This window comes from Xiphophorus couchianus, chromosome 5 (genome assembly GCF_001444195.1).
Source record: "Xiphophorus couchianus chromosome 5, X_couchianus-1.0, whole genome shotgun sequence".
Lineage (NCBI taxonomy): Eukaryota > Metazoa > Chordata > Actinopteri > Cyprinodontiformes > Poeciliidae > Xiphophorus > Xiphophorus couchianus.
In genome coordinates, this window is record NC_040232.1 from 8492705 (window position 1) to 8519972 (window position 27268).

Here is a 27268-nt window from a genome sequence, read left to right on the forward strand (position 1 = left end):
TTTGGTTCTCTCTGTGTAAATCTGCAGGTCCAGCTGTTCATAAACATCAGTACTCCAGTCACGCTGTGACCGACATCAACCTTGACAATGTTTGTAAGAAGGGGAATACGCTGCTCTGGGATTTGGTGCAGGATGAAGACGCAGTACGTATTTTCATTTTCTCAGAAACAAAGAGCAGGATTGACATTCTGAGATGATGCTCCTGGTTTGAAAAAAAATGTTACCATTAATTCATCCTGGCAGGGCTTTTTAGCTGGTTTTTAACCTTAAAAATCCAGATCAAGAGATATTTGATCCAATAAGACTTTATTGATTGAACTGGGATTAATTCTCTGAACAAAATTACAAGATCATGCTGCTCAAATGCCACATTTGGGTCATTGAGAGGACTCCTCTGGTTTGACAAAAAGCAAAATGAAACAGCCTGCAGCTTGTTTGTTTTGAGGAATTATTCGGTTGTTCAAATTTTTTTCACATCTATTCAGATTCATCTCTCTGAGGGTCTGATTAACGAAGCGGAGAAGCTGCTGTGTTCTCTGGTCTGCTGGTTCACCGACAGACAGATCCGAATGCGCTTCATCGAGGGTTGCCTTGACAACTTGGCCCATCATCGGTAAGCACGACTCAAACTCACGTAATGCAATACTTCTTTTTTACCCAATATATGTGATGAAACTTGTGCTTTTAAATTAGACATCAGTAATTTTGCTGTTTCTGTCTTTAGCAGTTAGGTAAAACAAAACATATTCCCCTGGACTCTTCCAAAGTTTATTCACTGTTTGTCCCTGGTGGATTATTTAACTCCATCTTCTTCATTCCTCTCAGGTCCGTTGTGGTTTCCTTGCGCTTACTTCCTAAACTTTTTGGCACTTTCCAGCAGTTTGGCTCCAGTTACGACACCCACTGGATTACTATGTAAGCAACAGAGCCTTTATTCAGGTGCCATGGCAGCTGAACAAAAGCAGCACAATAATAAGCTTTTTCTTAACACATGTTGTTTGGTTTAACCAACATTTGTTTGGTGTTGGTTTGCTTTTTTCATCAAAGTCCAGCAATATAAAGATTAAAATATGCAGCTACTTTACTGTTTTGCAAATTGACTCATCTTTTGATAAGATTAGAGATGTAAACATCTTTAGTCTTCCTGCCTGGAGCCTGTGCTGATGTAGTTGTTGTGTCTGTTAGGTGGGCTGAGAAGGAGCTGCACATGATGAAGCTGTTCTTCGACAACCTGCAACACTACATCCAAGAAGTCCGAGAACACCGACACAAGTTTGCTCTGTGAGTCTGAAGGGGGTGATTCCCCCAAACCGGACCGGGTTTGATTAGCAAAACATACCTCTTTGTTTTTAGGAGTTCCTCTTAACTTTAACTTAAACTTCAGAGGGTTTTACATTTAGGTAAGAAAAACTGGTTTGATCCAGAACAGCCCAGAACTATCTTTGATTTCATACATATTTGAAGTTAATTTACCATTTATTATTTTAATTTTGTTGTCAAAATAGATTCACCTGGATTGGTGACTGGAACTGGACAATATTGTCAGGGCCCGTATTCACAAACATGATGTCCAGGCATCCTTAAAAAAAGCCTTAAAAATGTCTTAAATTCATTAATCACAGCTCTTAAACGGTGTTGTGGAACCGACTATTTAATCTTATTCAATGTAGTTTTCCTTTTTCTTTTTTTTCTATTGTTTGTGGTACTTTACTGTTAGACAAAACTTTGAGTCATGCGCAGACATCTTCAGTGCATTTTGTGATTTGAGGAGTTTACAGCTACTGGCAACTAGCTGCTAATATACCCTCGCTAACTAGCAAGTATCTTTAGTTATGCAACCCTTGCTAGCTAGCTAGCAAGCAAGGGTAAAACTAGCTATTGTTTTTACGCCCATAATATGCAAGAGCAAATTAATTTTATTTACTTGCAGTTTTCTTTTTTACATATCTGTACTGATACTGGTCTTATATTCCATTCCAAATGGTCATAAAAGGATCTTAAAAAGTCTTAAATTAGAGTTGATAGAGCTAAGATCTTAGCCCAAAAAATCCTGCCATGGAGTCGTAGCGTAAGAGTGATTCAGTTCGCTGCTGAGAGTAACTTTAAGCGAGGAATCAACAGTATATCCTAGCTTAGTGTGAAGGCGTGCTTGACACCGTTGCTAGGTGTGATGCTGACTTCTAGGGACTGTGATTGGTTGATGCACTAAACAAAATAATTTTGTATTTATTTATTTCAAACGGGTTAAAAAAAAAAGAGAACAAGCAATCAGACAGAGAAAAACATGCACATACATAACCAAAAACAAAATAATTTGTTTAGTATCATTCCTATAATAAGACACACACACACAAAAAAAACAAATACACCCCCAGTAATCAGTTGGTAGAAATTTACCAGTCATTGAATCTAATCTGGATTAAGAAAAGCGTCACGATGATGAAGCTATCCAAAATTGAATTGATTGCCACACAGCATGAACGTATTTGATTATTTTCATCCTCATTATTTTGGTTCTCCTCTTTACCCCTAGCATTTATTATGGGTCCTCTTAATTCCTAAAATGCTTTGTGAGTAACTTTTATCTTACCGAAGTAATATTCTAAGAATGTTATAACAACGTCACTTTTAGTCTCAGGATTCTTTGAGAATATGGATCCAGATCTTTTTCCAGCTAATGAACACAAAATAGGATGAAGCTTTTAAAAGAAACCATATTTTTGCGACATAACTGGGCTTATCTGCAGGCCCTTAAAGCTGCAAAACTCTTTAGTTATGCTAGCCTCAGATGTTGAAATGTGTTGTGTTAGTTGTTTAATTAAGTCTCCTGATGCTAACATAAATTGCTCCTTTTCTTCTTGTGCGATTGCAGGTACAGCCACAGTGCAGAGGTGCAGGTCCGCCTGCAGTTCCTCACCTGCGTCTTCTCAACGCTGGGATCACCAGACCACTTCAGTAAGGCTTTTGTTTGTGTTTTAATTAGACTAATCATTTGTTTTCATACAATAAATGTTTAGCTTTTTTAGCTGTAGGTGCAGAATAGGAACATTTTGGAACATGGGAACATTGTAAAATGAAGGGCTTGTAGGATTTTGGTTTTTGTTCAAGTTTTTGTAGAAACATCTTTACTGCATTATGAGTCTCTTGGAAAATGTCGCTGACAGCATCTATGTTTATCTTTTCATATAAGATAAACCTCAGACAAACTGGGTGAAGATCATCTGTAAATTGCATTTTTGATTCCTTGCCACAGATTCTCAACTAGATTTCAGTCCGGACTTTAACACAGAAATATGCTATGATCTAAACCACTGATTCCTAGCTCTAGCTCTATGTTTAGAGTCGTCTTCCTGATGGAAAGAAAATTTCTCCCCAAGTTCCTAATCTTTGTCCTGGATGTTACAGTTTGGTCTTATTTGCCCAAATTATCTTCATTCACGTTTTCTGTTTCCACTAGATGACTTGTGGCAAACCCCAAACAGGAGCCTTCCTTCCCACCATGCATTTCACACTACTTTGTGTTAATGCAGAACACAAAATCCACAAAATGAACTTTATAAGTTTGTGGTTTTGAAGTTGGAAAATGTGATAAACTTGAATGAATACTTTTGCAGGACTCTGTGAGTCCTGGTCTTTGAACATAACTGAGATGTTTTTGCATTTAATAGTTAATTAAAATGTGCCAAATAAGTTTTTTGATAGGAAAATATGTCAAATGGTTTCTCCAGCATTTTATTTTGGCATTAGTGTGTCTCAAGGAAAAGCAGATTTTTATTGTAGCTTCACAATAGGATCCTGAGTGTGCATCTGGTTTTCCTGAATCATTGGACAAACAATAACACAACACTTAATGTTGCTCCACTGAGAACAATGCTCTGCTTGTCTGGGTACGTATGTGTGGGCGAGAGGCTGATGTAGCATTTAGGATTTAAAAGAAACATTGTTTTCCTTTTCTTCTGGGCAGTCTGCAGAAACCTCGACTTGGGCATGAATATTTTATATAAACAAACCGCTGGCGGCTTGTTTCCACTGACTGCAGCACAAAACTACTTTCAGAAAGACAGATGTTGGTTTGGGGAATTTTTTCAGTCTCTTCTTGCATTTAAATCTTATCTTGTTTGTTAGTTATTTTCCTTCTAATTAATTTGTATCTAAATTGTATATTACCACACACTGATCCAGTTTTCTTATGGTGCGTTCACACTGAACGCGTTTTGAGTGTCAAAAACATGTCTGATGCTACAAATTTGACGCCTGTGCACTTTGAAGTCAGATGCGTGGTATTTTGGTCTAGACGCATCAAAATCGCTCTAGGCAGCGTCGAGAGGAAACTCCTTGGCATGTGTGTTCCTCAAACTCTTCCACCATCTTCTGCATATTTTATCTAAATAAATACCTTAATTTAGCGTTTTTCTGGATGGACTTGGATAGCTCAAATGCGGGGAAATATTTTCAAATATTAAAAGCTATAACTTGACATTCCAACTTCCTCGCTGGTCCTCTTCCAAGCAAGGTCCTTTCTATACCTGTCTCTGTAGTCAAAACTCTCGTAGGTTATTATTAAGCAGTGACAATTAGTTTACCTTCCACAGTTTTATTTTTTTTCTGAGAATATGTCAGAAAATACCCCACTATGTGCTGGTTTACACTCCACGTTGAGCCGTTAAAGTTCAGACTTTTCAACTCCAGCGTCGGACATGCTTCGAACCCTCAAAACACTAACGCTTCAAATTGCGCAGCGCTTGATGCGTGAAATGCTCCACGACTCCACAAAGACTTTGACTGTAAACCAGATGCGCCTGATGCTCAAAACACGTTTGTTTTGAACGCACCATGAAGTGTTATTAAGGATTTTCCTTAACTGTTTTATTGTTGGCCAAACAGAAATCGCTCCATGGTTTTCCCAGCATGCAGAGTCTGAATTATCTTCATGTAACGGTGGAATAGATGAAAGTGTTGGGGTGTGTCTGTCTGTCTCTTTCAGGACTGAGTCTGGAACAGGTGGACATCCTGTGGCATTGTCTGGTAGAAGACGCTGAATGTTACGACGATGCGCTGCACTGGTTTCTCAATCAGGTTCGCAGCAAGGACCAGCACGCCATGGGCATGGAGACGTACAAGCACCTTTTTCTGGAGAAGGTATGCATGTCGCATTGAGACGTAAGAACAAACAAAATGTCTGATATTTTCTGTTTGGTTGTTGGTTGTTTTGGTGTGTTTTGTATAATGGCTTGAACGATTAATTGTGACAAATCGGTTATTGAAATAACTGTCAACTAGTTTACTAATTAAGTGTACAGACTTAAAAAAAGGCAATTTGCCGAATGAACAACACACTTAAGTGCAGTAATTAAGCCAAAACTATTCAAACATTTTTTTTTATACTTTTTGCATTTTAAGATGAAACAATCCCTTTGTCTGTAAATATCATAGCTAAGAGAAGGGCTAGGTTGCAGGGTTTGAGCAGGCCGCACACAGCCTTGATTGGCAGCACTACAACCCTCCTCCTGGCTTTTATTGGTTGTTTCTAGTTAGCGCTGGGAAAAGACAGAGGAACTCATATTTTCCCCCCACGTCATACTGTCACGAGTTTCAATAAAGATGTAGAAAAATGTTTGGGTTTTTAAAATAAAAGTTACATCCTGCCTCTTTAGGCCCGTATTGAAACATTGCAGGTTTTGGTTAAAAGCTGGAATAAAATGAAATGATGTCAGCAGATATTTCCAGCCCTAAATGTTCTCAGCTGGATGGATTTTATAGAGCACTGGAGCGGAAAGCCACCCTGTTCCATGGGGACGGCAGCTGTTTGTTAATATGCGCTGATGTTTGTCTCCAGATGCCTCAGCTGAAACCAGAAACCATCAGCATGACCGGGCTCAACCTCTTCCAGCACCTCTGCAACCTGGCTCGCCTCGCCACCAGTACCCTGGACAACGCCTCCAACTGCGAGGTAAACTTGTTTATTTGTTTATCCAAGTGTCTGACATAGTACGGACTATTCTTCCTGGGGTCCACACCAAACATTACAATTAAAATCCTTTACAAACATTACAAAAGTGACATAATCCTTAAGACATAATCAAATTTAAATTACACACAAAATTCAAATCAACTGCTTCAATGACCTACAAACTTTACAAAAAAATACAACAAAATAATTTACCACACAAACTTTTTCAACCATATCAGAATTAAATTAAAAACAAAGATAAAACACTCTCAGCTGTAGTTGGAGTTGAAATTACTCCAAACCCATTTATGCTGCTTTTTGGGTTTACTCCTGAGGGACCTGAAAATAGATTTTACAAAACCTGGAAATACTTTGACTGTTTCCAATAAACATTCAACAAAGATTCACATTAGCAGATCATTAACATTTTTCCATGTTCCCATAAATCTTGACATTGGTGTTTTGTATGACATTAATTTTTTTTTTTTGTTGCATACCTTGTAGTTGACAGTATTTACAGGGATTTGTGGGGTATTTTTTTCTTTTCTTCTTCTTCTTTGTTGTAATTGCATATTTTTTGTTTTTATTCAATACTAAAATACAACAAATAATATCAAACTTTAAATTTAAACATTCCATTAAGTCAATACTAAATCACTCTCCATTATAAAGGTTTTTAAGATTTTTTTATTTATTTACATGATCAGCCATCAGTATATTTTCAGAAGGCAGCATATTCCAAAAGGACATTTCTTTGCACACAGCGTTGGTTCAGTGTAAAAGCAATGATAGAAATTTGTCTAGTATTAAAAGCATGTCTACTGTAAGTTGGCAACAACTGTGAGAAAATGGTTTATTTGAAGCCCAGATTTTATGAAAAGAGAAAAGAAGAGCGTGTTGTTCTTTTAAAGCCCCTCCTCACTGACCCTGAATGCACCCGCTGCGTCCCTGATGATGCTAATCGCCTGCTGTGTTTGTTTCCAGCTGTGTGGGATGGACCAGCTGTGGGGAATCGCTCTGAGAGCTCAGTCTGCTGACATCTCCCGCGCCGCCATCCAGTACATCAACTCCTACTACATCAACGGTCAGTCAGCCGTTTGGTTTTTAACAGAGAACTGGGTACAAGCTCGCTTGAAATGCAGATGTCTGTGAATCGGTTGTGTTCATTTCGACCATAACAACTCAGTAAATTTGGACAAAACTACAACTTTTAAATTAAATTTTACTTACAGAAATGTTAGATGCAACGCAAACTCATCTTTTCCCACCTCTCTGGCATCTTTTTACTATTTTTACTATGTATCATTTATTATGATAAATTTCTCACAATAAACTCCAGGTAATGATGTTTAAAATCCCCTGAAATTATCTGTATTGTCAGGATTGATAGTTCTACCATTTTCTTCACCTTTTGTTCAATGAAGACATTAATAAATACCAATAAATTTGAAAATACAGGTGCAGTGTCCAGTTTTGTGATACAAATCACAATATTTTCTGTAACTGGTGTCCTAAAGAAGCACATTACAAATGGAAATGTTTTTTTTTAAGAGCGTTATTTTTGTTTGCTGAGTTTAGACAAAAATATTTTTCAGTTTTCTTCAATCAAGCTCAAAATAAGAAGAAAACTGGGTGCATTTTATTTAACAAACACTTAAAAAATAATTATTTGAAGTTTTGACTCTACAATCCCAATCCTACCAAAAAAAAAATCTTATTACTTTATATTTTAAAATTAAAGTAGTTCATGCTTAGTTTTTTGTTGAGTACGTAACAAAAAAAAAATCAACATTTTGGGTGATTTTAGTTTTTTTAAAATGTTTTTTGTGAACCGTTTATTTTGGCACATGACAAAAAGTTTGGACATCCCTGATTTTAAAGCAGGAACTTTCAAATAATTTAACATATCTCTCAAATTGATTTTGAAGGTTTTGAAAATCTTAAATTTTATGTGTTTGCAGCTGGTAAGACGGGCTTGGAAAAGGAGCAGGAGTTCATCAGGAAGTGCATGGAGAGCCTCCTGATGGCCTCAGCCAACCTGGAAAAGGACGCTCACTCCAGCCTGACCAGCATCGAGAGGGGGCTGCTCATGCTTAAAACACACCTAGAGGCCTTCCGACGCAGGTACACAAACATGCATGCACACCCCCACAGTTTGATAAGGATCTAAAAATACCACATTAAGAATAATCCAAGCAGAAAAAGCTAAATTTACTTATAATGATATTATTGTGTGTCCTCTCTGTGGCAGGTTTGCGTATCACCTTCGGCAGTGGCAGATCGAGGGGACGGGAATTAGCAGCCATCTGAAAGCTCTGAGTGACAAACAGTCTCTGCCTCTCAGGATCGTCTGTCAGCCTGCTGGCCTTCCCGACAAGGTGGGTTCCTGCACAGCCAGCCAGCTCCTAGAAACATTCTTAGCATTCTGTCACAAGTCAGAATTCAACATAAACGTTAGCTGCGTTTCCATTGACCACATGATTGCGCAAATTGGAATTACAAAAATATTTTTGCTCAATAGAAATATGCCAATAAAAAAAACCTCACATTTTTCTATAGAAAGTTTTTGCGCCATGAGGAGGTGATTTTATTTTTTTTTTATCCTTTTTGTGGATGTTTCAAAATTTGTGTATTTCACAGTGGAAACACTTTTTTCACATCAGACAAATCATAATCCACAACCAGATGTTGCTACTGATGGAAAATATGAAGAAGAGGACAGGAAGTGGTAGGAAGAGGATGTTTTTTAATCACTTGTCAAGTGAACAAACCTATTCATGTGATTTTTTTTTAATTGCTTTTCCTCTTTAGTGCAATTGCGACAATGTGGGGTTTTTTTCAACATTAGTGGAATATTGAAAAGTTTAGTGCACATTTGTAATAAAAATGCAGGTATTGTTTGTAGTCACTCTCTCAAACATAATTTTAAGGTTTATTTTTCATAAGCAAACATCACTTTTAATTTATTGATTGATTTAAGACTCACTCTTACATGTATGTCTTATAAAATAAACATATTTCCACCACAACTTACAACTGTTCATGCGACAAGCAGCCATATTGAAAAGCGCAGTCTGCCGTATAAGTCATAACTGGGTGTAGTTGGAGTTGCTCCCAGTTTCCCAGTGGGAAATCTGACTTCAGACGGTGTTCTCCCCCTTCTCTTACATTAAATGGCCTAGACTCAGCTGTTTTTGTTGTTGTTTTACAGATGACCATTGAGATGTATCCCAGTGATCAGGTCGCTGACCTCCGAGCTGAGGTGACCCACTGGTACGAGAACCTGCAGAAGGAGCAGATGAACCAGCAGGCGCAGCTGCAGGAGTTTGGTCAGAGCAGCCGGCAGCAGGGAGACTTCCCAGGTCGACTAACCTTTGATTGAGCTTATTCAATTGTTAAAGAGGAACTATTATGCAAAATGTGAATTTTGCATATTTTTCTACTTTCCTTTAGATCTCTACTGCTTCTAAAAACAGCCCACCCATCTGTTTTTTTGTATGTTTAATATTTTTTGGTGTCTAGAAAATGAACTGTTTCAAAAACCTCCCGCTTGTTAAGTGACAATCAACAGGCACTGCAATGTTACCTAGCAGCCTGTTTGGTCAGCTGGTTTTGCCGCTCTATTTGCTGTAGAATGGCTGTTGGGAAAAGACAAGTTTTGTTTTGTTGTTGACGTACCATCCAGAAACCACTTCCTGCATTCTTGTTGTTTGTGCAGGAGGCTCCACTTCTGCTTTTCAAAGATGTACGGTTGTGTAATTGTGCATCTATTTGCAGCCATTTTCACACACGAATGTAAATAAATTTAATTCAAATCGACAATACTTTATTGATTCAGAAGGGACATTAAATAACGTCGACACAAACTGTGAGTTGGGGGCGTGGCCAACAGCCGATTATTTGGATTCAAAGTGACAAGACGCATTAAAAGGCTCATTCTGAAAGGAACTTGAAAATAGGGAACTCTAAAATCTCATTACACTTTACAAAAAATTTAATGATCAGGTTTCGATTAGCCCATATACCTACTCTAACCTGTCCAAGGTCACTTTTAAGCTGCTGCCATTAGTGTCCCAGCAGCTTGTGTTTTACATCTGTTGTGTGCCCTGCAGGTGGTTTGATGGGACCAGTTCGAATGATCTCCTCTGGCCACGAACTCACTACAGATTACGACGAAAAGACTCTGCATGAGCTGGGATTTAAAGACATGCAGGTGACTCATCACAACGGTTTACAGAAACAAATACTCCCGATTCCAGGTGACTCAACGCTACGTCATGTTTGTGTGTCCGTCCGCAGATGGTGTTCGTCTCTCTGGGAGCGCCACGGAGGGAGAGGAAGGGAGAGGGCGTCCAGCTGCCGGCCTCCTGTCTGCCTCCCCCTCAGAAGGAGCACATCCCCATGCTGCTGCTCCTCCAGGAGCCACACCTCACCACGCTGTTCGACCTGCTGGAGATGCTGGCCTGTTTCAAACCTCCCAGTCCAAACACAGAGAAGCTCCAGGAGAGCCCAGAGGTGCTGCAGCTGTCATTCCCCTCTCCATTTATTTAATTTAGTGCTTTTCTAGCTTGTAAACTTGTGTGTGTTTAATCCAGAGTGCACGCTGCGAGGAGCTTCACCTCCACGCAGAGAATCTGTCCCGTCGGGTTTGGGAGCTGCTCATGCTCCTTCCTACGTGTCCCAAGATGCTGCAGGCTTTCCAGAACATCTCAGACGAGACGGTTGGTCATAACAACGAACAGATCGTTCCCATGAGTCAGCTCCAGACAACGAAACACTAAAACTCACTTTTTCTGTAATTGCAGAGCGGGGAGAGTCTTTGTTGGAAGGAACTGTTGAGGATTAAAAGTCCCCACAAGCTGCTGTATGCTCTGGAGATCATCGAAGCGCTGGGAAAACCCAACAGACGCATCCACAGAGAATCGACTGTAAGAGAAACACAACCCACCTGTCACTTTAAAATCTGATTTCTGGTGTGTTTTTGTTTGTGAACGGAAGCCTACGTTGCAAGTATTTTTGGTCAAGTTTCTAGAGTAAATATCTTAATACACTTGAAATAAGACAAAACTAACTAAGAGTAATATTTCAGCAAGATATTGGAGGTTGTTTCAAGTCAATGATTCCTTAAAATTTGCTAAATAACTACTTGTTCCATTGAAAGATTATTTTACTTATGCAAATAATCTACCAATGGAACAAGTACTTTTTAAGTACTATTAAGGATTTACTTACTTACTTAAAACAAGCTCAAAAGGTTACTTGTAAGTTAGTTTAGTCTTGTTTCAAGTGTATTAAGATATTTGCACCAGAAATTTGACCAAAAATACTTGATAAGGTTTAGTATTTTTGCAGTGAAAATAATAAAATCAACCAAGGTTAGCACAAATCCAGAGCAGATTTACAGTATAAAGTCAATTATTTAGTTTGATTTCTATCCATAAATACAAGTTTACTATTCAAATAAATTACAATACACTAATTTTGGGTGGAAAACAAATTAAGTAACTTTGTGTTTTATTCAGAGGCAATGTTAGAAACCGAAATCCAATTATATGAAGCTTAAATAATAAGATAAATTCAGTTTGCTAAAATGAGCCTGTTGCTCATGACTTGAGACAATATCTTTATTTAGGATCCACAAAAAATAAACATTCAAGCCGTGAAGTCAGGCCCACTTTTTCTGGTTTTTAAAGTTTGATTTACTGATCTTTTCTGTCCTATCTCAAGCTTACACCTTGTAATATTTATTTCTTGCTGTACTTTTTGATGGTTTGGATTTTCAAATTTATCATTAAATATTTAAGAATGACCTTTAGAACACAATCTTCAGACTCTGAATCGAAGTGGATATTGGGAGTGACTGTGCTTAACTCCACAGTCTGTGTGTTTTCAGGGCAGCTATAGCGATCTGTACCCAGACTCTGACGACTCCAGTGAAGATCAGATAGAAAACAGCAAGAACACCTGGAGCTGCAAGGTACAGTAAACATCTGACAGTAAAATCAGAACAACATGTTGAATATTTGATGGCATACCTAATGATTTATACTCCTCACACCCTCCTCCAGTTTGTTTCATCTGGAGGTCTCCAGCTGCTCCTGGAGATCTTCAACTCTGGTATCCTTGAACCCAAAGATCAGGAGTCCTGGACTGTGGTGAGAAATCCAGTTTTAGCTTCAACCACATGTGATCTGAGTTATTTTATAACAGGAGTTTGTTGATGAGTCCCATTCTGGTTCTTTATTGAAATGGTTCTCTCAGTATTACATCTTAATATTGCTACTATATCCCACATAACATGTTTGCACTCTTTTTGTATGACTTATTGATAATCCATCTTGTAACATCTGGTAATCCAGTTAAAGTTAACCATGTGCAATATTCACAGAAAAAATACTTTCTCCTCTTTTTATTTTTTTGCTTTGTACGTCCTAATTTTTAATGGCAAATGTTTTCTCTCTGCAGACCTCTGCTTTACACCTGGAGTTTACAAGTCACATGACATGTCTAAGAGCATATGCAGCTAACACAGGTCCTACTTTCTGATAAAGAAAATCAGTTGAAAAGAAGAAAGAGATTTTGATTGTATGGAAAAACCAGATTCATCCGAGTTTTACTAACTGAACAAACAAATTCAAGACGAGCGGCCTGAAAAAGAAATCTGGAACAATGGGCTCAGAAATTTTTTTAAAACTTTTGTCATTTATTTCAGATTTTTGAGGATTAATGAGCTGGACTTGTTTTCTCTGACTGTGTGTTTTCCTCATGATGTCCACTCGTTTTGCCTGCAGTGGCAGCTGGACTGCCTCGCCTGCCTGCTGAAGCTCATCTGCCAGTTCGCAGTCGACCCCGCAGACCTGGACCTGGCATACCACGACGTCTTTTCCTGGTCTGGCCTTGCCGAAAGCCAACGCAAACGGGCGTGGCCTGGAAAGTCCCGCAAATCCACTGTGGAGCATGGAAAAGGCCTGCACATCCCGCGCCTTACAGAGGTACGTGCTCCCGTCAGCTGATGGTTGATGAGGAGACTTTCTGAATCGCTCAACCTGATCATTCCTATCCTCTCAGGTCTTCCTCAGCCTCGTTCAGGGCACCAACCTGATTCAGCGGCTCATCAATGTGGCCTACACCTACGACAACCTCGCACACAGGTGAGCAGCAGCTCAAGAAATGGTTCAATGAGTCAATTTTAAGGGGAGAGAATTATGTGAAAATGTTTAGTTTAATATCATGTTATACTGTTATTCCCTCATAAAAAATATACCCAGAGGGTTGAATTAATTCTTTCATGCGTATTTGAGAAATCCTTTAATCGCCATGGCAACAATTCAGCTGTGCAAAACATCTGTATGGGCCTAGCTCCTCCTCAGAACTGCGGTTTCCGAGCTTCCGCTTTACAGAGCAGCCCTTGCATTGGACTTCTCCACTCAGCTCCTTCAGACTAGCCACAGCAAGTAGCAAACAGCTGGTAGAACTGCAGATCTGCTGAGCTCATTATAGGAGCTACTTCTCAGTGCCACACTGATAAAAACATTGTTAAACGGTTAATAGAGGACCCTTGTGATGACTTCCTGAAGGCAGAGTTTCAGAAAGATGAGGAGATTTTAAAGATACACAGACCCAATTTCAAGACATTAAATTACAAAATCAAATTTCTTTTAAGTTATATTTGACATATAGCATTTTTATAACAACTCAAGATAACATGGTTACTTGATAGTTCTATAAAATACATAATGCTGCCCCTCTAAGTTTTTTAATCAGATGAATAATAAATTACATGTTCTGTTTTTGCTTCAGAGTCCTAAAAGCTCAGTCTGACCACAGGTCGCGGCATGAAGGTAAGAGTTGATTCCTCTTAGCTCCAAACAACAAAGATGTAAACCTTAAGAAGTCCTGATGAGTAGGAGTGAAAACAAATCTAATTGTTTTTATCCTGACGCTGTGTTTTTTGTTGATGCAGTGACTCACTACTCGATGTGGCTGCTGGTGAGCTGGGCTCACTGCTCATCTACTGTGAAGTCCAGTCTGGCCGACAGCGACCACCTTCACGATTGGCTGAAGAAGCTCACGCTGCTGGTACCTGAGGTGAGCCGCTTGTTACGGTTAAATAAGAACTGAATCTTTTGTCTTTGAGAGTTTGATTAAATCTCATGACAACAAGAATAATGTCATGTGAGCAGTGTTCCTCAGAGCAGAACATCCTGCTCTCACTCCTCAAGATGACCTTCACATACCGACAGTTGGAGCAAGGCTCCAAGTAGCACCACTTTATTGATGTCTAACAGACACTCTTTACTAAGTTAATCACTAAGTTAAGTGATTAACTTCGCAACGACAGATATTTACAAGCCAACTTTGCGGTACCGTAACTGCATTAGTTTTGCGCAATCTGAACAATTCCCACATTTTCTGAAAGGAGAGACGTTGCGCTTTCCAGCCCATATCGGGTTATTACGGTAATTTCACACCTGCTCTTGGAAGAAGCATGTTTTTCATTTTAACTTGATGAAACACTCTTAAAATACTGTAAACTGTAAATAACTTGCTAGATATTGAAAGTTCCAGTTGTTATGGAGAAATAGGCGAAATTATTTACTCACAGGACATTTAAAAAACTTTGTATAATTAAAATAAGCAAAAATATCCAGGTGGAGATTTGAGACTTAGGCCTCAGAGGGTTAAAGCTGCAGTATGCAGCTTTAATAAAAAATATATTTTTACGTATTTGTTGAAACTGTCACTGTGAGTCAAGCTAACTCAACCAATCAGAGGAGGCGGGTCTTAGCGCTGTCAATCATGGCTGTATGGGCGCCGCTCATACAGCCATGTTTGATTACATACATAATTCCATAATTCCAACACCTTCAATCATCCCAATTTCTTCTGGATTATTATTTTTTTAAACACTTTTTAAGTGTTTATGGACATATTTATAGTTTTTGTTTCTTATAGCAGAGCACAAGCCTGCTAGAACACTGTTAAGCAACAAGATAAAGTGTGCTTTAAATTTAAAGTTGATTTATTGTTTTTCTTTTGTTTCTTTGTTGTGTTTTTAGCCGGCCGTGAGGCACGAGGCGTGTAACGGTCTCTACAAGCTCTCTCTGTCTGGTTTGGAGGGTGGCGAGTCCATCAACCGATCCTTTCTGCTTCTTGCCGCCTCCACGCTGCTCAAATTCCTGCCTGATGCTCAGGCTCTCAAACCACTACGGGTGAGTCTACCACACACAAACACCTGGAGATGTTGGTCCAAAAAAAGGAGCTTGCAAGCTACACTCTGTGTTTGTAGTCCTCTGGGATGATGATTTGACTCAATTTGAGCTTTGCTAAACAAAATCCAGTCGGTTTCTTTGAGACATTGTCCCCTTGATGGGGTAAATGCCAGAAAAACTAGGACACAACTTCATGAGCAAAGATGGAGAAGATTGGTAATTAGAACTAAAGACTCGCCAATTAGAGATAAGCCTGTCACACTAAGCAATAAATCAATTAATCCATGATAAATACAAACAAGCTTGATAATATCAATTTGCGTGTTTGTTTTTCTCGTGTCTTTCACTCTTTCTAACAAAGACAAAAGTCTTCATTCTGGTGCTTTGGTATCAACCAGCTCTGTTTTTTGAAGAACAGAGAGTTGAGGATTAATTTTATTTGTTGTTTTTGATTTTATTTTTATTTACTTTGGATTTTTAAAATGGCTTCCAGTTCCAATGTTAAGTCTTTGTTAAAAATTCAAGTTTATTGATCTTTGAGAATGTCTTCTTGCATTATTATCCTGTTATTTTTATATTGCCTGAAAATGGTCTCAAAACAACAATTTTATTGCAATAACTTCTGGGAGTATTTATTGTCCAACAAAATTGGTTATTGTGATGCACCTAATACGAGATCTATGATCTATTTCAGTTCTCTGCTTTTTAAAAGTCTGACCTGCTGATACAGATTTTTGCCAGTTTTAGGAACTATATGCAAATTGTGTTCAAAATATTTCTTTTTAGCCTGCGTGTTGTGAGCTGTCCTTATTCATTCATATCAGAAGCAGCGGAGTCAATAGTTGTTTGTTTCCATTGGCCTAAAAATTGCGCAAATTGGAATTACAAAAATGTACAGAAACGCACCAATTTCGAAAAAATGTTTTGTGCTAGAATGAGGTGATTTTTGGCTTTATCAAAATACATGTATTTCACAAAACTATTGGAAACAATTTTCCATTAAATAACTATTCTTAATTTAATGGGAACACTGTAATTGCAATTTTTAAAAAAAATTTTATTAGCAGGTTATTAACAAAGTTTTGGATTTTTGTGAGCTTTACTCACAGTTTGTATCTGCAGGTGGAGGATTACGAGGAGGAGCCTCTGTTGCGGACCGGCTGTAAGGAATACTTCTGGCTCCTCTGCAAACTCATCGACAACATCCACGTTAAAGATGCCAGCCAGGTGGGAACATCGGAGCACTGTCCTCATGTTCTTACAGTTTGTTGAGACATGGTTTCATCTTCCTCGTGTTGCTTTGAGCTGCTGCTAGTATTGGTCTGTTTGAACTCACAGAAGGTCTCTCCTTCTCTGTCGCTGACCGGCACGATGCAGACCACGCTGCTGGACCTCGACGCTCTCGCCCGGCACCTCGCCGACTGCATCAGGAGGTCAGACAGCTGCAGATGGATGGTTCAGTAACACTTTATTTGAAGGGGTGTGCATAAGCCTGACATGACACGGTTATAAACATGAAGGAATCTTCATGAATGTTTGACTCTTGTTATGAAGTGTCATTCGGTTAATAATGACGTCACTTCAAAAACACAAAATCTTACCAAGTATTTTTGATTTTGTTTCTACTACAAACATCTTAGTTTTGTCTTATTTGAAGCTTACTGTCTTACAAGTAACTTTTAGTAAGTTCTAGAGGCTTGTTTTAATTGAACAATTCCTTAATGTTGATGAAAAAGTACTTAACTTATAAGATGACATTTTCCATATTTTGTTAATTTACCTGCAAATAGAACAAGTACTTTTTCATCAATATTTAACAAGCATCTATATTTTCCAGGAAGTTACTTTTAAGTTAGTTTTCTCTTAATTCAAGTGAACTAAGACATTTGCACTAGAAACTACACCAAAAATATCTGATAAGATTTTGTGTTTTTGATAATACTAATTGTCAAATTAGCATTATTTTACAATAATTATTGTCAAATAATATTATTTGCCATTATAATGATTATATTTTGTCAAATAATTAGCATTATTTTGTAAATAATGACATTTTTATGCAAAGTTGCATTAAAACTTGCATTAAGAAAGTCAACATTGCATTAAAAGTGTCATTATTTACCAAATAACTCTTCATGAAAACAGTGAAACATTCATGAAGAATCCTTTATGTTTATTACAGAGTCATGTCAGTCTTATGCACACCCCTTCAAATAAAGTGTTACTGATATTTCTCTGCATACACCTGAGTGATGTGTTGACTTTTGGTGGAACTGCAAAGCAAACTGATTGGGCTTGGTTTTCCTTTTCTCACCCAGCCGGGAGATCCTGGACCAGCAGGACGGGAACATCGAGGACGACGGGTTGACGGGCCTCCTGCGTCTCGCCACCAGCGTCCTCAAGCACAAGCCGCCGTTCAAGTTCTCCCGCGAGGGACAGGAGTTTCTGCGGGACGTCTACAACCTCCTCTTCCTCCTGCCCAGCCTGGCCGACCGGGCTCAGCCCAAGTGCAAGTCCCACTCTGCACGGGCGGCCGCCTACGACCTGCTGGTTGAGATGGTGAAGGGCTCGGTGGAGAACTACCGGCTGCTCCACAACTGGGTCATGTCGCAGCACATGCAGTGTAAGAATATCTGCTTCCTCTCTCTGCCATGAGTCCCAACAACGCTGAGATGATTTCAGTCGTATCTGCTAAAGTTGTTTTGGTCCTTTAGTCTGTGCTTCCAAATGGATTTAGCAACTTGGGACATTAGAAACGATCATTTTTGAAAAAGGGTTCCAGAGCAGGTAAATTTCAGAACGCTAGTTTGACGCTTTTATGTGGTCATGCGAGCTACATCTTTTTTTAAATGATGAGGTTGTAGCTCCATTTCGCTCTCTATCATCACCTCCCAGCAGGGTTGCCAGGTCTGACAGTTTCCAGCCAAAACAATGTAAAACCCAATAAAGAAACCAGCCCAAATCTCAACCCTTGATAAAGCTTAAGTTAAGAGCACCTGATCTTATTGTATCTTATCTTATAACGTATATTGCATCTTATATATTTTGTCTTTTATCTTTTGTCTTATATCTTATTTCTAAGAAAAGTTAAGATATATATTTTATCTTACTTCTTATATCTTTTAAATTTTTTAATCTTTTTATCTTTTATGTTATATTTTTCCTATCAAGCTGCCATGCTTGTTTGTTGTGCCTTTGTTCAGTCGACCATCCTACAGGTGACGACGTCACGGTTTACGCAGTAAAACCTGCGTTGCCCGACTTGAACCACAATTTGCACTGTGCCCCTCTTTTTTTTTTTACTTTCTTTTCTGTAGAAAGATGTAACACTGGTTCGAAAACACGCCCAGGAACCGGAGCGGGCCCCGAACCGCGTCAGTGAAAAAGGCCTATCAGTGTCTGAATTGCGTTCTTGCAGAGTAAATAAAGTCCCACACAGTGATTTGTTGTTTCCGTTGTTTCCTTCCAGCTTCTCACGCCCCGTATAAGTGGGACTACTGGCCCCACGACGATGTCCGGGCCGAGTGCCGCTTCGTTGGGCTGACGAACCTCGGCGCAACCTGCTACATGGCGTCCACCATCCAGCAGCTGTACATGATCCCTGAGGCCCGTCAAGCCGTCTTCACAGCAAAGGTCAGTAGCTGCAGCACCTGCAGCTGCTCAGGAACATTTAAACGGGTTCCTAGGGTGGCTTGAAATCCTTGAAAATGCTTGAATTTCTGTTAAGTGTACTCAAGGCTGGGAAAGGGCTTGATTTCCATACAAAGTCTTTGATATTCAAATGTTATTCACAGTTGAAACCAGATATTTTCATTCAACCAATAAAGACCTTTTTTTTTCTCTGAAGTTAAATCAGAATAAACTTTTCTTATTTCAAGTTGGTTAGGATTACCAAAATTATTTCTATTTGCTAAATGCCAAAAGTGAGAACATTTTTACAGATTTCTTTGTATTTTGTGTTTAAGTATTTAATTTGAGCTGGAACAAAATTTACCCTAAAAAGATTTGTTTTGATTGTTTCAATGTGTTGAATATTTATTATTCCTAATGTCTGAGTGACTTGAGGAATAAAAGTTGGCTTATATTTTATATGTTACAAGGTATTGAAATAGAGAGATTTTTGTTAAATAAGTGTTTTGTTCTCAAACCTGTTGGTCAGTATATGGTGTGTGTATTAGTGGGACATTTCAAAACAAAATTTTGTTATCATTTAGCGTACCTTATCCCTGCGGTAGAATGTTAAAGTATTATCACAAGACAACATTAATATCTACAATAAATATCATATAGTGAATTTAAACTCTTTTTGTTAGTTCTTTTATATTGTTTTTATATCCAAAGTGTGATGCTGGAAAGGTGCTTGTATCTTTTACTGTCAAACATCTACAATTTAATTTAAGATTTAAATTAATAACCTTGTGCAAGTTTATTGTATTTATTGTTTTTATATGTGTGTATGTTTTGCAGTACTCTGAAGAAATCAAACACAAAACGACGCTGCTGGAGCTGCAAAAGATGTTCACCTATCTAATGGTAAGCTTTCCATATGCAACTTTATCACTTTTTTTTTCACGTCACAACCACAAACTTGAACATATTTTATTTTAAATGATAAGCAACACAAATTTGCATTTAATTGCGTCACAGAGGTGCAGTTAACCTGCATGTGGTTGGTGTTTATCTTTCTGTGTGTTCAGGAGAGTGAGAGGAAGGCGTACAACCCTCGACCTTTCTGTAAAACGTATACGATGGACAAACAGCCTCTGAACACCGGCGAGCAGAAAGACATGACGGAGTTCTTCACCGACCTCATCACCAAGATCGAGGAAATGTCCCAGGAGCTGGTAAGCACCCTGCCGTGTCCTCAAATACAAATACAGTCTTTCTAAAGAATGGTTCTGTGACGTGAAATGAAGAAAATAAGGAATATTTAAGACAAAATTAGGCAAAGACACCATGACTCTATATTAAGTTATTGCCATTAATTATGTTGTTCTACAGAAAAACACGGTAAAGACTCTGTTTGGAGGCGTCATCACCAACAATGTTGTTTCTCTGGTGAGTGAGCAACTTTATTTTAAGCATTTTGTTTTTACTTGTTTTAAATAGACTCTTTTATAAGGTGATTTGAAGCAGTGCTTTAATGTCATGTTTCCATATTAATAATGGTTAGTGGTGAAGTTGCTTTTGCAGAGAAAACGGAGAATATGTGTGGCATTAACTTAAAAATATCATTGGAATATTTGTTAAACTCCCCTATGTCTTTTGCATTTGGAAACATTGCAAGATGCCTCATTATTTCCCAGCTAATAAATACTTTTGTTTGGAGTTATTGAGTAAAAGCCAATTAATACTCTGAAGAATGAGACATTGGTTTTCTCTCCAGGATCAGTCTGTTCTTAGACCTCTGGTTTGATAATTCATGGAGCATTAAAACATAATAATGCTTTGTTTCCACTGAGCGATACGGGCCTGTGCAGTTCTTTACGCTGTTTTGACTGTTTTCACTGTGAAAGTGGCACAAACAACGACCAATACTGCATCTCTTTCATGAAATTGCTTTTCAATTTGCTCTTTTGGGTGAGAATTGAGCTATTTTAATATGCACTGATCACTTATTTCACTTTCAATGCAGATATTTGCGGTTGAGTATCGGCTGATACGGTCCTGAAAAAGCGTTGATTTGACTTAAAACATTTTTTTTTTAAACATAGACTTGGATGTATTGAATTACAAATGTATTTTCTAACTCTGCACAAGTATAGCAGTTAAATACTCCAATAGCTTCACAGGCTTGGTCAAAAATGTAAAAAGGCAACTTTGTAAAAAAAAAACACCCAAAACTTTAATTTGGTCAGTCAGGGCAATTAGGAAAATAACGGCCAATGTACAATAAACAACAACAAACCCTGAAACTGATGAAAACAATAGGTTGACTACTTTGGTCAATTATGTAAAAATAAGCTGCACCAAGCCTTCTTTCAAATGGTTCAGATAGTGCAACTAGGAATTCTAGTAAGTAAAATAAGTAATAAAGCATAACAAAGCATAGAACTAGACTGAACAGATCTACTAAGATTGGGTAGAATAGATTCCCAATCTAATGTGGGCATCACCAATACCCATTCTAATGTTTTTCCCAATATCGGGACCGATACAAATATTAATATCAAATCTGTGCATTTCTACAAACAAAACTTCAGAGGTTAACTTTTAAAGCTTCAGCTGAACACAAGATGGTGGAAGACGCTGTAAATTATTCTGTTTTTCTTGCAGGACTGTGACCACGTCAGTCAGACTGCCGAGGAGTTTTACACAGTCAGATGTCAAGTGGCAGATATGAAGAACATCTACGTAAGCTTTGGATTCTGCTCAGGGTTTCTAACTTCCAAGAACTACCGTCATTTCCAATTGTCTGCTCTCGTTTTTTAATTAGGAGTCTCTGGACGAGGTGACCATCAAGGACACGCTGGAAGGCGACAACATGTACACCTGCTCGCAGTGCGGCAAGAAGGTCCGCGCAGAGAAAAGGTGATTAAGAATCCAAGCACTTCCTGGAATAAGAGATAAGCGACTGTCGTCTCACCGCGATACATCTTTGGTCCCTCAGAGCTTGCTTTAAGAAACTGCCGCGCATCCTGAGCTTCAACACCATGAGGTACACCTTCAACATGGTGACCATGATGAAGGAAAAGGTGAACACACACTTCTCCTTCCCGCTGCGCCTCAACATGACTCCCTACACGGAGGACTTCCTCATGGGCAAAGGAGAGCGCAAAGAGGGTTCGTACCAAAATGCTCAACATACCAATCTGTGTTTTTGTTTTAACCTTTTCCTGCCTGAATTATCACAAACTCATCTTTTACTTTTCCTGTTTTCAAAATCTATATAGAAAAACAATTTGTGTTGTAGACTTTAAAATATAGTTATGTAATGTTTTACCATTTTCTGATGTTAAAAAATGAAACTTGTTCCTGACTTTGTGTCTTCTTCTGCCTTTAAATGTTCCAGTCTCATCTCTCCCTTATCAAGATATTTTGTCTTTTTACAAATTTTAACAGTTTACAAAACAGCTAAAATTATGTTCAAGGTATTAAAACAGTAAATAAATTAAATAATATACAAATCTACTTTTATTTTAACCTCATTTATTGTAATTGCTTGTTTTGTTTTTAGCCCATTGTGATCCCAAGATGAAAAGAGTATTATAAAAAAATATAGATATATTATTATTATGAGCCAAACCTAATTAAGGAGAACAATATAAAACTGCCTTAATGAAAGTTTTTGAGTTTCCAAGCAACAGATTTCTTTTGCTGTTTGTCTCTAAACTCTATAAGGATGCAGATGTTTAGTTTTCTCATAATCTTCAGCTACTTTTACCTCCTAAAAACCTCTTAATTTTCAGCTCCATTTTCTTCACATAAATCTATTTCCAATCCTCCTTTTTTGAGACAATCATAGATGATGTAATTAGCATCCTCTTTAAATTTAGCACTATTTAAACATTTTTATCATGTAGTCTACTTAGACTTTTTAAAATTAAAGTACTCTAACTGTAACTCTCACACTTTACCTAACCTCCAACAATGTTAGTTTGTCGAAAAGAATTGCAGTTTAGATTTCAATAGCAAACATTTTGGAGAAACATTTCCTGTTGTTGAAGTTTAAAAAAACTCTTTGGACATTTTCTGCAGATTTCTGTTATGGATGCACTTCGATTTGTGTCTCAGGTTTTCGGGAAGAGCGGGAGCAGAGTGTTACGGAGAGCTACGAGTACGACCTCATTGGTGTCACCGTGCACACAGGCACGGCGGACGGCGGCCATTACTACAGCTTCATCAGAGACATCGTCAACCCCCACGCCTACAAGAACAACAAGTGGTGAGGGTCGACATGCGCATTAATGTAGCGCTCTGCAGCTTTTAGAGACGCACCGATCCGATATTTATATCTGTGTCAGTACGATATTTAAAAACAATTCTAGATTGGGGAACGATGATCCTTACGGGCAGATCTATTCGGTGTAATTCTATGTTTTCACTGCAAAAACACAAAATCTTACCAAGTAATTTTGGTCTAGTTTCTAGATAAAATATCTCAGTACACTTGAAATAAAAGAAAACTAACTTAAAAGTAACTTTCTCCCAAGAAATAGGCGCTTGTTTTATGTAAATAATTCCTTAATATTGATAAAAACAGTACTTGTCCTATTGGCAGGTTACTTAACTTTTAACATGAAATAATCTGCCAATGGAACTAGTAGCTTTTTCATTAATATTAAGGAATTATGTACTTAAAACAAATTCCTGTTTCTTGCTGAAAAGTTACTTGTTTTAGTTTTGTTATTCCAAGCGTACAAAGATATTTGCACTTGAAATTAGACCAAAAATACTTGGTAATATTTAGAGGTTTTGCAGTGTTATGCTTTGAATAATGACAAACTTTCTGAACAGTTTGAAAGAAGGTTTGATGAAGTTTATCTATTGCTTTTGTCAGTTTTAGTTTATTATTTCTTTTGGCTGTTTTACTGACTAATCAAAATAAAGTTTTGTTTTTGACCAAGTATGTGGTGTATCTACTGCTGCAGAGTTGGCAAACAAAATTGTAATTCAGCACATTTATTTCTTTAGTTAGCTGGGTTTTGAAAAAAAGAAAAGAAAAAGGAAATATTTTTAAGTAAATTAATTTGTTTATCTATCGGATCGGTATGTGCTGATGCAAAACCTCAAATATCGGTATCAGAAGTGAATAAAGTGGATCAGTGCATCCCTGATCCTGATGAGGATTTCCAGGTTTTACATCCATCTCTGACTTTGTGTGAAAACCTGCAGGTATCTGTTTAACGATGCAGAGGTGAAACCCTTCGACTCCGCCCAGCTGGCCTCTGAGTGCTTCGGAGGAGAGATGACGGTACGAGATGCAGCTGCTTTACAAATTAAATTACTGCTTCCCGCCGACACAGTTGATATATTCTGTTATTTACCCATCAGACGAAAACCTACGACTCTGTCACCGACAAGTTTATGGACTTCTCCTTTGAGAAGGTAAGAATTTATTTCCTGTTTGGATATTTTTTCTGTATGTAACTGATCTAACAGCATTTATGTGTTAATCTGATGTGCAGACACACAGTGCCTATATGCTGTTCTACAAGCGAGTGGAGCTGGAGGAAGAAAACGGAAAAGATTTCAGTTTTGATGTCTCTCCTGACCTACTCGAGGTAGCCAGTTATTTATTTTCCCCATTAAGTTTTAAATTTTAACTCACATTTATGACGAGCATCACTCACTCACATTTCTCTGCGACGCTTTCAGTGGATTTGGCATGACAACATGCAGTTTCTGCAGGACAAAAACATCTTTGAGCACACATATTTTGGGTGAGTCTCGTCACTTTTATTGCATTACCTTTTGCTTCACTGTTTTATAATTTCCCGCTGTGTTTTCAGATTCATGTGGCAGCTGTGCAGCAGCATCCCCAGCACCTTACCAGACCCTAAAGCCGTCTCACTCATGACTGCAAAGGTTAGAAGCTGTTCATCTTTTTTTCAATTCATGGAGTAAAGTAAAATTTTATACAAAACGTCAGATGGCATCAAAAATTGTATATATATTTTTTTAAAATGGGTTTTATTTATGTTCTTTCTTTTGCAGCTCAGCACATCTTTTGTTCTTGAGACCTTCATTCACTCTAAGGAGAAGGTAACGTATGCTACAGTGTGGATGAATATTCAGTTTCTATCCAGAATAATTGCTTAGTGATACAGAATAAGTTGACTATTATTCTTCCTTATTATCCAGCCCACCATGCTGCAGTGGATTGAACTTCTAACCAAGCAGTTCAACAACAACCAGGCAGCCTGCGAGGTTTGAGCTTTACCACGATTTTCTACTGGCCTGTTAACCTTCATCTTAAGTTATTTACTTATTTATTCTGGCTTAATCTTTATCTCATTCCCATTTCTGCCTAAAGTATCTGTGTGACCCTAGATTAATTAAAACAAGGAATATTAGAAAACGGGGAATAAAAAATATAAATAATTGTCAAGAAATTTTCCTACCCTACATATATTAAGTAATATAATTTTTGTTGTGACACCATTTGGTTATGTTCTGTGTTTTGTCTTATCCTTAAGTTGATCCATTTTATTTTATTTTTGTCTCACTTTTTTGATGTTTTACTTTCTGTTTTTGTTTGTTCTTTTTGCTTATTGATCAATACCACTTTTTGCTAGTCTGTAATGTTTGTTTTTTATATGCACTGATTTCATAAATCCCTCATTTTTACAACTTTGTATGTCACCTAGTTTTGATATCTTTTTAAAAATTTTACTTACTCTAACATTAATTGCCCTTTGGGACTTTTCTTGTTTACAATATTTAACTATAATTGTGCACAATCATAGTTAAATAATTAACTATTATATACGAGTCATGCAACTCGTTTTACATGATCAAATATTGTTCCTACATGTTCAGTTGCTTTTTTCCTTGCTGTGTTTCAGTGGTTTTTGGATCGGATGGCGGACGATAACTGGTGGCCGATGCAGATCCTCATAAAATGCCCCAATCAGATCGTCAGACAGGTGTGCAAGAATAGAAATGCATTCAACTGAATGTCTGAATTTCACAGGTCTTCATCTTAGTGGGTTTTTTATCTGGTTGAATAAAAGTTTGTTTTTTTTAAAATATAAAAACATCTACTTAGCAAACAGCTTAGAATACCTAGACAGTGCCATCTGGTTCTAAAATTTGTAAAAAATAATTCCCAAACTTTGTCTTCCAGATGTTCCAGAGGTTGTGCATTCATGTCATCCAGAGGCTGCGGCCAGTTCATGCTCACCTCTACCTGCAGCCTGGAATGGAGGACGGGTACGTCTCAGCTGACTGATCCTTTTCCACTGCAGCTGTTGTTTACTTTTCCAGTAAAGATGTAAAGTTCATACACACAGTTTGTGTTTTGTTTTCACACCTGAGTTTGGTAGATTCGATTGGATTGGGGACCAAAATTGCAAGATTTGTTACATTTTCAGTTGATTCTTTGAAAAACCTTTGAAAAACCTTTTTCTCTGGCGCTGCACCAGGAAACACTGAAGGAAATGCCATCTTAGTTTACATTTCTTCATGAGATGTAAAATAAGATCGAGAGGCATCAGATTTTAGTGGTTGTAGAATTTCTTTCTCGTCTTTGGTAAAAAAAAAAAAACCCCGAGTCATTTCTCCTTCTACCGCTAGACAGGCGCATTAGATTTGGATGTATTTACCCAGAATGCCCCACACTATACCCTGCTTCCTGCTTTTGTTCACTTCAGCAGTTTTGTAGGCGAACTGGACTTCACTTTTTTAGTTTGCATTGGAGTTCATTTGTGCATTCACATCTCCCCAAACAAACTGGACTTTGTAGTTTGATTAAAGCAGACTAAACAGTGCTGGTGTGAATGCATCCTTAACGTGTGAAAAATACTTTACACTCAGCCGTTTATGTTTCTCATTTAGTTTGACAAAGTATTTTTGTATTGATCAGTTGTGTTGTGCGTAACTTTCAGTGCACCCCTCTCTTTTCTTTTGTGTGCATTCAGCTCCGATGACATGGACGGCCCCGTGGAAGACATCGGGAGTCGATCCTGTGTCACTCGATTCGTCAAGACCCTTCTGTCCATCATGGAGCACGGCGTCAAGCCACACAGCAAACACCTGACCGAGTACTTCGCCTTTCTTTACGAGTTTGCCAAGATGGGGGAGGAAGAGGTTCGTTTCATATTTATTCTGGCACTCAGCCCACAAACGAGTAAACGTTTTCTCTGCCTCAGCACAACGGCTCTGAATCAATGGATGATTTTTTTTTTTTTTTATCAAACTCTCTGGTGACCTGCTGGGGAGACGATTCAGCTGAATTTATTCAACCGGGAAAATACCTGAAGCATGCAGGAGTAGTGGGTCCCTGAGGAGCTGGGTCAGAAAACATGGGTGTAAAACCGATTTTTTATTATTATCCTGGGGCTGCAATGATTATTTTACTAATTAATTATTCTGACAGTAAATTAATTGTATTAATAGTCACACTCTGCAGATTTTTCATTTGAACTTTTCATATAATATAAAT

The 27268-nt window shown here is 38.0% G+C and overlaps 1 protein-coding gene across 5 annotated transcripts in view; it reads left to right on the forward strand.

Annotated features, from left to right (window-relative positions):
- The window catches only part of usp34 (ubiquitin specific peptidase 34), a 66194-nt gene that overhangs the window by 25007 nt on the left and 13919 nt on the right, over window positions 1-27268 (forward strand). For 2 of the 5 annotated variants that reach the window (XM_028017438.1, XM_028017441.1), the window contains exons 16-58: window positions 28-143; window positions 486-613; window positions 826-915; window positions 1186-1281; window positions 2873-2955; window positions 4985-5139; window positions 5837-5950; window positions 6935-7034; window positions 7912-8074; window positions 8202-8328; window positions 9162-9312; window positions 10063-10163; window positions 10250-10465; window positions 10546-10671; window positions 10750-10878; window positions 11844-11927; window positions 12019-12105; window positions 12742-12942; window positions 13019-13101; window positions 13751-13791; window positions 13914-14038; window positions 15010-15162; window positions 16285-16389; window positions 16501-16595; window positions 17481-17785; window positions 18632-18795; window positions 19630-19695; window positions 19860-20006; window positions 20164-20220; window positions 21439-21516; window positions 21599-21693; window positions 21773-21945; window positions 22897-23047; window positions 23998-24076; window positions 24157-24210; window positions 24291-24386; window positions 24481-24545; window positions 24615-24690; window positions 24820-24867; window positions 24967-25032; window positions 25671-25751; window positions 25952-26037; window positions 26745-26913. In XM_028017438.1, coding sequence (XP_027873239.1) covers window positions 28-143; window positions 486-613; window positions 826-915; window positions 1186-1281; window positions 2873-2955; window positions 4985-5139; window positions 5837-5950; window positions 6935-7034; window positions 7912-8074; window positions 8202-8328; window positions 9162-9312; window positions 10063-10163; window positions 10250-10465; window positions 10546-10671; window positions 10750-10878; window positions 11844-11927; window positions 12019-12105; window positions 12742-12942; window positions 13019-13101; window positions 13751-13791; window positions 13914-14038; window positions 15010-15162; window positions 16285-16389; window positions 16501-16595; window positions 17481-17785; window positions 18632-18795; window positions 19630-19695; window positions 19860-20006; window positions 20164-20220; window positions 21439-21516; window positions 21599-21693; window positions 21773-21945; window positions 22897-23047; window positions 23998-24076; window positions 24157-24210; window positions 24291-24386; window positions 24481-24545; window positions 24615-24690; window positions 24820-24867; window positions 24967-25032; window positions 25671-25751; window positions 25952-26037; window positions 26745-26913 — 4925 coding nt within the window. The remainder of the gene's footprint in view (window positions 1-27; window positions 144-485; window positions 614-825; window positions 916-1185; window positions 1282-2872; window positions 2956-4984; window positions 5140-5836; window positions 5951-6934; window positions 7035-7911; window positions 8075-8201; window positions 8329-9161; window positions 9313-10062; window positions 10164-10249; window positions 10466-10545; window positions 10672-10749; window positions 10879-11843; window positions 11928-12018; window positions 12106-12741; window positions 12943-13018; window positions 13102-13750; window positions 13792-13913; window positions 14039-15009; window positions 15163-16284; window positions 16390-16500; window positions 16596-17480; window positions 17786-18631; window positions 18796-19629; window positions 19696-19859; window positions 20007-20163; window positions 20221-21438; window positions 21517-21598; window positions 21694-21772; window positions 21946-22896; window positions 23048-23997; window positions 24077-24156; window positions 24211-24290; window positions 24387-24480; window positions 24546-24614; window positions 24691-24819; window positions 24868-24966; window positions 25033-25670; window positions 25752-25951; window positions 26038-26744; window positions 26914-27268) is intronic. The other 3 variants (XM_028017442.1, XM_028017443.1, XM_028017439.1) reach the window with 3 other exon arrangements.